Here is a 12,506-nt window from a genome sequence, read left to right as displayed (position 1 = left end):
TCAGCAATATCATGGCAGGGCCTCACATCATGAGTGGAATGCGAATGTTTAAATTACTAGGTTACCACACCATACCCATTGTCATAAAAACATTCAAAAGGCAGTATTAATTCCAGAATATAAGTATCCAGAAACTTGCTAACTGTTAGCACACTACTATGAACAACAATGAACTGATCAAGCTCTCTGCCTCCTCCTCACCTCAAGGGCCTTCTGCAGCACGGACTCCTTCTCGTCACAGCCCAGCTCCAGCATCTCCTCGTACGTGTCCACCATGCAGGCGATCAGGTAGGGTGAGCGGTACCGGTTGTCATACAGTTCCGTACAGAACTCCATCAGACCTGGGTACTTGCTCAACTCACGGTCCAACAAAACCCTGCAAGCAGAAGGTTGCAACATTACCAAGTGTGACATGCAGAATGTGTATAACACACCCATGAAGAAAGATGGTTCACACTGAAGTCATGAACAGTATTATCATCAAAACTGGAAAGACAAACCAGAGATAGCTACGCTTTGCTAATTTGGGGTCTTTTCAAGTCGCATTCGGCAATATTCCAGCTATATGGTGGTTGTCTGTTCTATTGTAGTCTGTTCTGGATCAACAGCATGATGAACAATCTACACAACTGGGATACAATGACAGGTCTCAGCGAGCCTGACCGCCAGATTCCATCAGTCGCCTTCTACGGATTACTGAAGACTAGTTCCCGAAATGAAACCTGACTTGTCCCGGGCATCGGGCAATGGGATTCTTGAACCCCTGGTTATGATCCATCTATCCATGAGGCTCATGCTACAGTCATCAATACTACAGATACATCATATACATTAGCAGCATGCCATTACTGCATCATTAGGCTAAAGGAATATCACTGTCTTAGGGGAGATGACATTCAATGGTTACTTCAATGTCCTCATATTATCTCGACTGCACAGACAGCGAACATCCAACCCCTGACTAATACAACTATCTCACATACCCTTTCATGTAGTTCCATGCACTCTCGTTGTTTGGAGCTTTCTTGATGAAATCTTGAGTATATCTGAAACACATGTACTCTCAATATACTTGCCAAAATTTACTTCTTAAACAATAATCCCATTATTTCTACAAAGAAGAAAGTTCATCACAATATACAAACAACATGAAATAACTCAAAATCAATTCACTTGCTGAACAGAATTGGCACCCACAGGGGCCCATTGAAACATACTTCTCCCTTTACCTTTTAAGTATTTCTATACAATAGTATAGTGCACTCATTGTAAACATGAATTATCTCCCTTGGATAAATGCAAATTGTAAGTTTAAGATAGCATGTTTGTTGATTAACGCAATATTCACCAACAGTAACATAATAAGCATCAATCTACCCAACTGGGATACAATTACATGTCAACCAAGTTAGCGTTCCTGACCACCCAATCCCCTTCGTCGCCTCTTACAACAAACATGAGCTGCTGAAAACCAATTCTCACCTGATCTTCAAAGATCCTGGAATGTAATTGACCATGTAAACAATCGATCAAGGCTTGAGAATGACAAAAAGCCTATCACTTCTGTCAAGCCTATCACTTCTGACTATGCAAAAAGACATAATATCTCAACTAGCATGACTACCTGACTTCCTTCTCTGTGACAGTGTCAGTGAAGCCAGTGGTGTTCTTGATGACGAAATAACGCTGGTTCCAGGCGGAGTTGTTGCGGAGGTCATCCTTCAACAGCTTGTCCACATAGTCCAGCTCTTTGTCCCAGAGGCCAAACTCCTGGATTACCCATTGCCTAAACAAACAAGTCAACATGATCACTCACTGAATAAACAAACAAGTCAACATGATCACCTACTAGTCTTCATCATGATCACTCATGCCTGAATACACAAACATTCTAACACTGATTAGAAAAATAGTATGGGTTGATTAAGAGTATAAGTGAGTGAGTGAGTTTAGTTTTACACTGCACTCAGCAATATTCTAGCTATATAGCGGTGTCTGTAAACAACCGAGTCTGGACCAGACAATCCAGTGATCAACAACATGAGCATCGATCTGTGCAACTGGGGGCCAATGACACGAGTCCCGTTCGTCGGCTCTTATGACAAGCATAGTCGCCTTTTATGGCAAGCATGGGTTGTTGAAGGCCTATTCTACCCCAGGCCTTCATGGGTCTCAGAGTTTAAGCTAACAAAATGTGTTGATAACTAAACTATGACAAGGAATGAAGGCTGTACCATGTCTGTCACAAAAAGGCAGAAATGGTGATCAGTTTTACACATAATATTGTTAACTAAAACAAACAGTAACACTTTATTAAACTTGCCAGTCTGCCTGCTATTTCTGTCTCTCTCTCTCTATTTTTTTTCATGTGTGTGCGTGCGTGCACGTGCATGCATGAGTACAAATGCTCACAACAAAGGAAAAAGGAAATTTCCATGATAAAACTGGTATTTCCTAATAATCCTGACTCATGCTATAACTGCTTATCTCAAAATGATGCTATTAGGATTCTCATCTCCTAAGATTAAAAAAAAACTGAAGTAGTGTTCCCCCTAGGGTTCAGAAAGGGCAGGGTAAATTCATTGAATAGGGCACTTCATAACCTCAAAAGGCATGTTGGTGAAGATTATTGAAAAAACAACAAAATGTATAAGGAGTCAAATTGTCTTAAAATTTCAATTCTAAAGTTCGTTTTTACTCTTCTCAGTTTGTGTTTTAAGATTAGAATTTGAAAAAAGCATTTCAAATCTGGAAAATACACACTAGTCATAGTAAAGGACTGCAATTGAGGCGAAAAAGGGCAGGGCGCAAAAGTCAAAGGGCAGGGCGCTGCGCCCTCCTAATGTGCCTAAGGGGAACACTAAGAAGGAATTTTCCCAACAAGCTAGGGATCCCTATTAATTGCTATACTCAAGAAACGACCTGAATCCGGTTTGCAGTACTTGGCAACAACAAATCACCAAGGTCAAAATACAGGCCTCTCCCTCAAGGAAAGAGAAAGCAGTGAACATACAAGTTCATCATCACATGATATAAATTCTATGTAGTATGTATACCACTGCCTACTGGCTGTAAGAAGCCAAGTACTGGATCATCTTCCATCACTGGTCTGAAGCATGTATATAGCTAGTTGTGTGAAAAGTAGTGCTTTGTATGTACATTTTTCTCTCTTCAATTTTCAGTGTTTGTGTCTACATCATGTCTAAATAATGTCATTAGAGAACTTACGGTACAAGATTTAACAAATGACATTACACAGAGGGAAATAAATAAAAATATATAACTAAAAAAAACCCCAAGAAATTATCAAAGTATTCCGAATGGGTAGTTCATAACCAAAATATTTCTTCATGTTTACAGTTGAAAATATGTCAATTCCCAAAACAGTCGTGAAGCATTTTCAACATTTGTCAGATATTCCCAAATTGAATCAATTCTGGTTAAGACGTGAGTACATATGGTCTTAAGCTGCTATTATTAATACGTCAGCAATATATATGGCAGGTCACACCAGCAATGGACTTCATACAATGTACCCATGTGGGGAATCAAACCTTTGTCTTCAATGTGACAAGCGGATAGTAGAGTTGGGAATGGGAAACCAAATCCATTATCAATTATCAGAGGACTTGTGGTGAACGATTATCACCACAATGTTATATGTGGTTTACTCGTCATTTTTTTTAGCTAATTCAAGCTTTTTTTTTGTAACTTATACTACCATGACCAAGATATTTTATAGATTAATCTTCTTTAATCTTTTCCACACATTTCAGGTGATATGACAACTAATATGGTCATACAAGAACAGAGATGAAAACCCAGAGTGTTGCAACGTTCAAAATTATTAGTTTGACCATAAAATCTGTAGTCATCTAAAGAAACAAAATCATGATGGATTCTGAGAAAAAATTAATATTACAGTCATATAGTTAAATTATTTCCGCTGAAGTAAATGTGTCAAATCACAAAGGTATTCAAATCAGCTTCACTAAAATTATGTTTGTTACTTGCAATAGGTGAAGTTCAAATGTCATCAAATTTGATGAATGGACGGTACATGAAGTCCGAAAATGTATTTCATCGCTGAAAATATATGTTTTTGTCTATATATCTGAATTTTAATGCATTTTGTTCAAATTTTGTAGGATTTCTAGTGGAATCATACTGGCGTATTTTGAAATAAAAATTTGTAGCGACTACAATAAAATTGTAGAGGTTGGCATCTCTGCAAGAAAGACACTGGAATCGTACTTAAATAATAAAAGTCGTTAAAATTTTACAATATTCTCAGGTTTTAGCATTTGCACACGTTTGTGAACATTCATCAAACTTAATGGTACCATAACTTCATTCAAGTGTTATACTAAAACAACAAAATTCTGACTAATCAAAAAGATGTTATCACAAACGATAATCATGATTAATCATTCTTTCAATTGATTTTGGATTATTTTTGATCATCGGAACACCACTAGTTAACCTGGTACGCAATTAATCTTCCCACAGCTAACATACCTGTGCTGCCATGCATGGTAGTTCTTGGCATCTTCCCTCAGTATCTTCTCTGTGAAGTGAAGTTCCTGGCTGGCATCTCGGGACCACTCGATCAGCACCCTGCGGTGGTGCCTGTCACACATCACATTATCATACAATTAACCTAATTTACCATTGGCTCAATCAGCTAGTATCTTCATTTATCACAAGTTGTAGCAATATTAGAGATTTGCAATTTGAAAAAAAAAAAAAAAAAAAAAAAAAAAAATACATGTATTTGCTTTATGTTTTAAGCATTAAGAAACATAACAAGGAAAATTGCCAAATGACACTAAACAATTACATTTAATGACTGATCTGTAATAATGACCCAGTCATCAATTAAGAGATTCTAATCAATTCCAAACACTTTTTCTTTTTGTGTGCCTGCGTGCATGCATGCTGTAAGTGTGTGTGTCGTAATGTGCATAGGTAAATACTGTTTCCTTTTCATCCCATAATGCTGGCTGAAGCAACATGCACATGTGCTACCATGTCATCAGCTTAACTTGAAACGACCAAAGTGACTGAATTGATCACTTAAGGTACAGCCAATGAGCCGAGATATAGTACTGACCAAACAAGGGTTTTACAATCATCATACAACTGGGTTTCAGGGAACATCTGACAGGTATATCTAACCTGTCTAACCCAACTGATGCTAAGCAGGACATTTTGTTTAACACTGCAACAATTTATCAAAAGACAATTAACAAAAATACCAACCACCAAAAAAGAGCTAAGAGATACATAAAGATCATCCAAAAGAAATAGTGGTGTGATAATACAGAAAATTCACAATACGTTATGTATCATGATATCTTGGAATGATACAATTTGATTCACATCATGACATGCTATCTTTAGTTATTTTCTTTAAAAAACGTATATTTTTGTATCAAGTAACAATGTAAATTTTGACGTAACTGTCAATTTCTGATGAAAATTAACAATTTCAAAGTCAACAATATGTATCATGATACGAAAAAAAAGTATTGATATAAGTATCATCTGATAAAGTATCACAATTATCGATAATACTATATATCGTCACATCTATACAAATAAATATTAATAGTACTAACAACAACAAGTGTCCTTTGAGTTAAAGGCAACTGACGAGCTTCAATGTTTGGAATATCTGATGTTAATTGATTGTGACACAATAATTATTAATGACATCAGAACTGCCCAATGACTCAACATGATTCAATATGGTTATCTCCTATAGAAGATACGAAAAACTAATAGTGGGTGTCCCCTGACCATTATTACCATTTTGACATTTCAAAGGGTTCTATCTATATAATCGGCCATGGGAATTTGTTTATCTGTACATTGCTCTCATTTATTCTTCAAAGACAAAAATAACTGATAACACCCCAGCACCACATGCATCAGCACACAACTAAGTACTTTTCCTCAATCCTCACCAGACTTGATAGTTCTTCGGGTTGTCTTCAATCACCTCCGACACATATCTCAGCTCATCCTTCAAGTCCTTATTGAGGCCCTTTAGGATCACTCTCCGGTAGTGCCTGCAACATTACCACATTGAGAAACGAACATGCAGGCTCACAAAACCCATTATAGTATCTCAACACTATTCCCCTTGCAACTGTTAACAGTATCATGCAATACATTTGCAAAGCATGTAGTCCCACAGCATAGAAAACCTATCACTGAACCTCAACACTATGTCCCTAGCAACTGCTAATAGCAGCATAGGGACAGCTGATGATTTATTCATTCAACAAACAACACCATGTATTTTATCTCATGTCCCAGACCATAGAGACTATTTTTAAATGGTACCATTGCACATGCTGTCTACAGTCCTGTTTGCACTTAACCTGAAACCCTGTGTTTGCAGGTCTATTGTCGTAGAGAACTGCTGGGCAGTTCTGGACGTGTATCATGAGCAAGCGAGTTTAGTTTTGCCACTCTCAGTAATATTCCAGCTATATGGCAGCAGTCTGTTAATAACTGAGTCTGGACCAGACAATCAAGTGATCAACAGCATGAGCATTGATCTGCGCAACTGGGAACCAATGACGTGTCAACCACACCATCGAACTTGACCAACGCGGACCTTCACGGGTTAGAAAAGTGCGAAGAAGTGAAAGGAATATCCTCTCTTATCAAGCGACATGATACTTGTCACGATATTGACTAAGAATCAGGGATTGGGAAAGACAGAGGCCATAGGCCATTTTGCACAGGAAAATTTTGAAGTTTACTATTGATAAAAGGGCAGTGGTCCATTCTAAATTCAGAAAATGGCTAATAATCCTGAAAAACGGTCCATTGTCAAAGTTTCCTATCCTAATCCCTGCAGAATACGTATCATATACATAACAAATTGAACAACATGATAAAATCACTGAAATACAACTCTAAAATGGGTGCCTAATGCATTTATGTATTATTATCTTAACAAACAAATTCATTTTCCCAATAAATGAAAAAAAGATCGCAAAAAATAAGTTTTCATGAAAGGATGTGACTCGGTTCCACCATGGTTACAAGTGGATATGTGCTGCTTCGGACTTTACAGGAAATTATTGAGTGAGTGAGTGAGTGAGTGAGTGAGTGAGTGAGTTTAGTTTTAGCACGCAGTAATATTCCAGCTATATGGCAGCAGTCTGTAAATAATTGAGTCTGGACCAGACAATCTGGTGATCAACAACATCAGCATTGATATGCGCAATTGGGAACCGATGACATGTGTCAACCAAATCAGCGAGCTGGACCACCCGATCCAGTTAGTCGCCTCCAAGGACAAGCATAGTCGCTTTTTGTAGCATGCATGGGTTTGCTGAAGACGTATTTAACCCTGGTTCTTCACGAGTCTAAAACAACTGGAACATTGGTCAAAACAGCGTTAACCCCTCCCCTGTGATACTTAAGCAGAGACTTAAGCAGTCAGTTGTTATAATTGCTAGTCTGTGAATGAATTACAAATCTAGTGAGTTTAGTTTTACGTCGCTTTTAGCAATCTTCCAACAATATCATTGTGGTGAACATCAGTTGTGGGTTTCACACACTGTACACATCGAGTCGAACCCGGGTCTTCAGAGTTACAAGTTAATGTCTCAGCTACTAGGCTACTGCTTCGCCCCACTGGGATCATGATGAGTTGAATGGCTGGGGACCAAGTAATAAATTCGACTTATTGATATGTTCGAGACATAGGTTATGTCTATGGGGATAGATAAATGGTCAAGACCGACAGGTACTTCAAGTTATGCATAATGTTTGTGATGCTGGCATTTGACTGATCAGCTTCACACACTGCATCCATGTGGGGATTCAAACCAGGGTCGTCGATGAGCAAACGCATTAACCACTATACCATCACCCCCTTATGCAATTACAGTACCGGTTGCATACATGATCTCATGAATTCTCTTAAAGAGTGTCTTTACCAAAGTATGATGCCTTTCATAGGAACTGGTAAATGATAATGTAATTGTTAGCCCTTAGTAAGTGAGTTTTCATGAAGCAGTATCATAACAATCATAAGCTGGGTCAACATCCTGCAAGGAATTAACACTTGCCTGGGCATTTAATGGAGTAAGTGTGGCACGCATATAATGCTGGAAATTTGGATTGCATCACATCAAAAATGAGGTGAATATGATACATATCACAAATATAGATATATATTATTAAGTAATACAAATAGTGTTTTATGTACACAGTAACATGCCAGCTGTCAATTAGGATTCGTATAGTGTTCGGCTCCAAATGAAATTTAGAGACTATCAATTCTGCACAACATTCATCTAATTTCCCAACACAGTACATTTATCTCCATTCTAACAAAACCAATTCAAAATCGAATTCCTTCATAGGAAGTCACTACGTAGGACAAGAGGACAAGAGGCAAAATGAACTCGTCTGTCATTCGCAATTTTTTTCAACATTGCAACACATAAAATATTCTGTCCAAACACTTAAACAATGCAATAACGTAATACCAGAGAGCTTGACTTATATAATCCCAACCCTACAGGACTGAAAACCATCCATTGTTCTCATCACTTGGGACCAGATTATGGCCAAGCTTTTTTCAAAGTGTAACAAACATAGATCTCCAGAAGTGACAGTCTTGCAGGAGGCTAACAGTGAGCAGATTTCTGGGGGTTGATGGAGTAGATCTATAACTGGCATAAATTCAGTGTTTCGCCTGAAAGTTATCTTGCAATTTTCCCATTCTAAATGGAAACAAATACAGCAATACCAGGAAGGCAAATGTTAATCATGGTTGTCTGTATATTTGACATAGATATGGATGTATTTTCACCAGGCTTTTTGATTTATAAGTTAGATATTGTTTGGTACTGTGTATTGTAACTGAATTTGAATATTTTTATAATAGAAGGTAATACGATAGTGAGTTTCATGGAAGAAAAATCATATACTTGCATTTTTTAAAATTTTGTTAAATGTTTTGTACGTATCTGTTGTGTTGATACTAGCCATGTCTGTGGTCAAGCTGAAATGGTGCAGCAGTGTTGTGTATGTGTGCAGTAAAGCAATGTGAAATCAGACGCATTACAATCCAAATTGATACCCTCTGATTTTATTGATTGACCTATCAAATTCAAAGATTTTACATAGCCATGGCAGAATTTCTACTAAACAAGTTCAATAACCATACATGTAACTATGAGATGCACACCTTTTTATTCCCAGTGAAACACAGCTTAATTAATTCCAGAGATGCCAATCCCAAAGTGCTGTAAATAGTAGTTTCGACATTCAAAATTAGTGGTTTGACCATAAAATTAGCAGTCCACTAAATAAACAAAATCATGATGGATTCTGAGAAAAAATTACTGATATTATGGTCACTTGGTTAAATTATTTGAGCCAGAACTAAATGTATCAATTCGCAAAGGTATTCAAATCAGCTTCACTAAAACTATGTTTATTACTTGCAATCATTGCAGTTCAAATATGTCATTAAATTTGATGAATGGAAGGTACATGAAGTCCGAAAATGTATTTCATCACTGAAAATATATGTTTTTGTCTATATATCCAAATCTTAATGCATTTTATTCAAATTTCATAGGATTTCTACAGGAATCGTATTGGCGTAGTTTGAGGTTAAAATTCGTAGCAACTACGATAAAATCGTACAGGTTGGCATCTCTGCAATTCTGTTGAGCATTTTTTGTGGAGAAGTGGATAAAGTGCTCCCTGTGTTGTACGGGATGAACAGGATGAACAGAAACAAATTAAAGTAAGTTCAAACATCTGCTGAAGTTACAAAATTAGGAAATTGGATGAACACAGTTTGAGATGCACACCAAAGGGATCCAAATGAATCACATGTAGACAGAAGCTCAATCAATTCTGTTGAGCAGTCTTTGTGGAGAAGTGGATAGACTTCATCCCCTATAACACTATATTCAGAAATTCAACACAATTTATATAAATTCAAATGGCATTAAAATTGAAAAAATAAAAAAACACAAAATCAAAACATGAGATGCACACCTTTAGGTTCCTTATAAAGCACATGTGTGACCTAAATGAATTCCATTAAGTAGTTTTTGAGAAGTGGATAATGTACAACCCCCACCCCGCCATCCCCTATTACACTATCCTTGTGGAGAATGTTCAAATGTCTCTAAACTTACAAAAAAAACAACAACAAAAAACCCCAATAAAATATAAAAACAAAATATGAGATGTACAGCATTAGAGTCCCCACAAAGCTCATGTATAAGTTCACTGCATTCAACAGAGTGTCTTTTTGTTGACGAGTGGATAGAGTACATTCCCCGTGCTGTATGACAGACATACAGACACAGGGGGCAACCTTATATGCCCCCTGCCACATACTGTGGCGACATAAAAACAAAAGTTACATGAAGATCATTATATTTTGACATTACCACTACAATGTCCACTGTTCACATTACTGTGAAATTAAAAGTATAAGAATGGAGACAATTATGCTGCCTAACATCATGTTCATACTGCCTGCCCTGGGTGTATTTAATATATCTGCAGTCTGATAAACAACAAGGTCAAGTGAAACATGTCTTTCCCATGAATATTCAATTCCAGTGATCATGAATAATGCATTAAATTTAGAAAGGATATGGTTTAATTCACCAAATATGCTGGGATGATAACAGCCCTTTTTCAAAAAAAAAAAAAAAAAAAAAACCCTGATAGAATTGTTTCCATGACAAAATACTACTTTAGTTACAGAGCTGGAAGCTACATCCGACCATACTACTTCCCTAAGTACACAAACAGGTTTAATATTTTTCCTGCTGCAGATAACGTCCACCAGGCTTGTTCAACTTCAATACACAGGCTGGCTGACTTGGGTTGGCACATGTCATCAATTTCCAACTGCACAGATCGATGCTCATGTTGTTGATCACTGGATTGTCTGGTTCAGACTTGATTATTTACAGACCGCTGCCATATTGCTAGAAGATTGCTGAGTGTGGCATGAAACTCAACTCACTCATTCGATTCGATCATTTTTTATTCGATTCTTTATATACAAGTAAAACGTCAGATTCAATTAACTCTCAGCATTGGCTTATTTATCATGAAATCCATTGTCAACTTGGGAGATGTCTACTAACAACACTTGTCATTTTATAGTTAGCCTGGTGTCAACCAATCATGTTTTGCCTTGTTTCAGTGCTCAACATTGGAGCCAATTTACATTCTGGCCATGTGGATATAATTTAAAATGGAATTACAAAATTGCATCTAAACAGTGAAAATTGTTATCAAAAATTGAAACTATGGTGTCAGATTCAATTGTCGATGAATCTAAATGAATCGTTGCAGTCCTACCAGGCAGTTCAGCAAGGACTACAGAACCAGTGCAAATGTTTATCACTCAGAAACCAATGACTGTCATGCAATACCTTGTCTGGTCTGAATTTAAGCTGTCCCATTAAACATACATATTATCGTGTATATATACATAAAGTATTCACTTAACACGATTGTGTGACGTGGCTGGAATGAAATTCCATCCCTGCATTCAAACTGACTCGTTCAACTAGATACAAGGTGTTGTTAATATGAGGCCAAACACCAGCCTAAAGAACTGATATAAGAACACTTGATCAACGCAACAACAGTTTCCATTTAAAGATACTTCATAGTCTTTGACTTTTGTTTGTAGTTTGACAATGCACTCAGCAATATTCCCACTGTATTACAGCTCTCTGTGAATATTTGAACCTGGGCCAGAAATTGAGTGATCAGATATTTATTGTTTCTGTGTTGTTAACATAGCAATCAGCAATACTCCAGCCATATAGTGGCTGCTTGAAAATAATCTATCTGGACTGGACAATCCAGTGATCAACATCGTGTACAAGACATCATGTGTCAACCAAGTCAGAGGCACCAACAATGGGTTGCTAAAGACAAGTTCTAACCCTGATCTTCATTTCTTCTTTGGGCTTTACATTCAAAGTGTATGATTTTAGGTAAATTTTCAAGAGGTCCTAATTATTGTATTTGAAATAATGATTCATCTGTAGTCAAAGTAATGAAGGGGGAAAAAAATACAATAAATATCATTTCTGGCTAGAACAAAACCACCTCAACCTTTTCAGCTGGAATTTTGGGGGATATGTTTTGTAAACCAAATATATAAAAATGTCTGGCCTAAATATACCAGCGTATATTTCATTGCTATATATCCATGATCGTCAGACCTATGTAATGGAGTAGGTGAGGCATCATTAAACCTGACGTGCACAGGACTTGGCAAGCAATCAAGTACATTTGGCACCTGTCAACTATGAAACCGCTGACATGTGGCATTCTACCATGTGTTTTATAACCAATGTGAATGACATGCATAATCCTGCTGCTCAGCATGAGACATGTGCCTGCATGCATATTTTAGTGTACCTGCATATATGTATGCTCTACACACTGAGTGAGTAAGTGAGTGAGTGAGTGAG

At 37.2% G+C, this 12,506-nt stretch overlaps 1 protein-coding gene across 1 annotated transcript in view; it reads right to left on the bottom strand.

The window, feature by feature from the left end:
- Positions 1–12,506, bottom strand: part of LOC137265713 (protein farnesyltransferase/geranylgeranyltransferase type-1 subunit alpha-like) — a 29,867-nt gene that overhangs the window by 5,093 nt on the left and 12,268 nt on the right. Inside the window, exons 3-7 of the mRNA XM_067801154.1 lie at positions 5,970–6,074; positions 4,519–4,629; positions 1,625–1,786; positions 984–1,046; positions 202–376 (exon numbers count right to left, since the gene is read on the bottom strand). Coding sequence (XP_067657255.1) covers positions 202–376; positions 984–1,046; positions 1,625–1,786; positions 4,519–4,629; positions 5,970–6,074 — 616 coding nt within the window. The remainder of the gene's footprint in view (positions 1–201; positions 377–983; positions 1,047–1,624; positions 1,787–4,518; positions 4,630–5,969; positions 6,075–12,506) is intronic.

Source organism: Haliotis asinina, chromosome 15 (genome assembly GCF_037392515.1).
Source record: "Haliotis asinina isolate JCU_RB_2024 chromosome 15, JCU_Hal_asi_v2, whole genome shotgun sequence".
Lineage (NCBI taxonomy): Eukaryota > Metazoa > Mollusca > Gastropoda > Lepetellida > Haliotidae > Haliotis > Haliotis asinina.
Note: the sequence above shows the minus strand (reverse complement) of the source record. Positions and strands in the feature narration are given on the sequence as shown.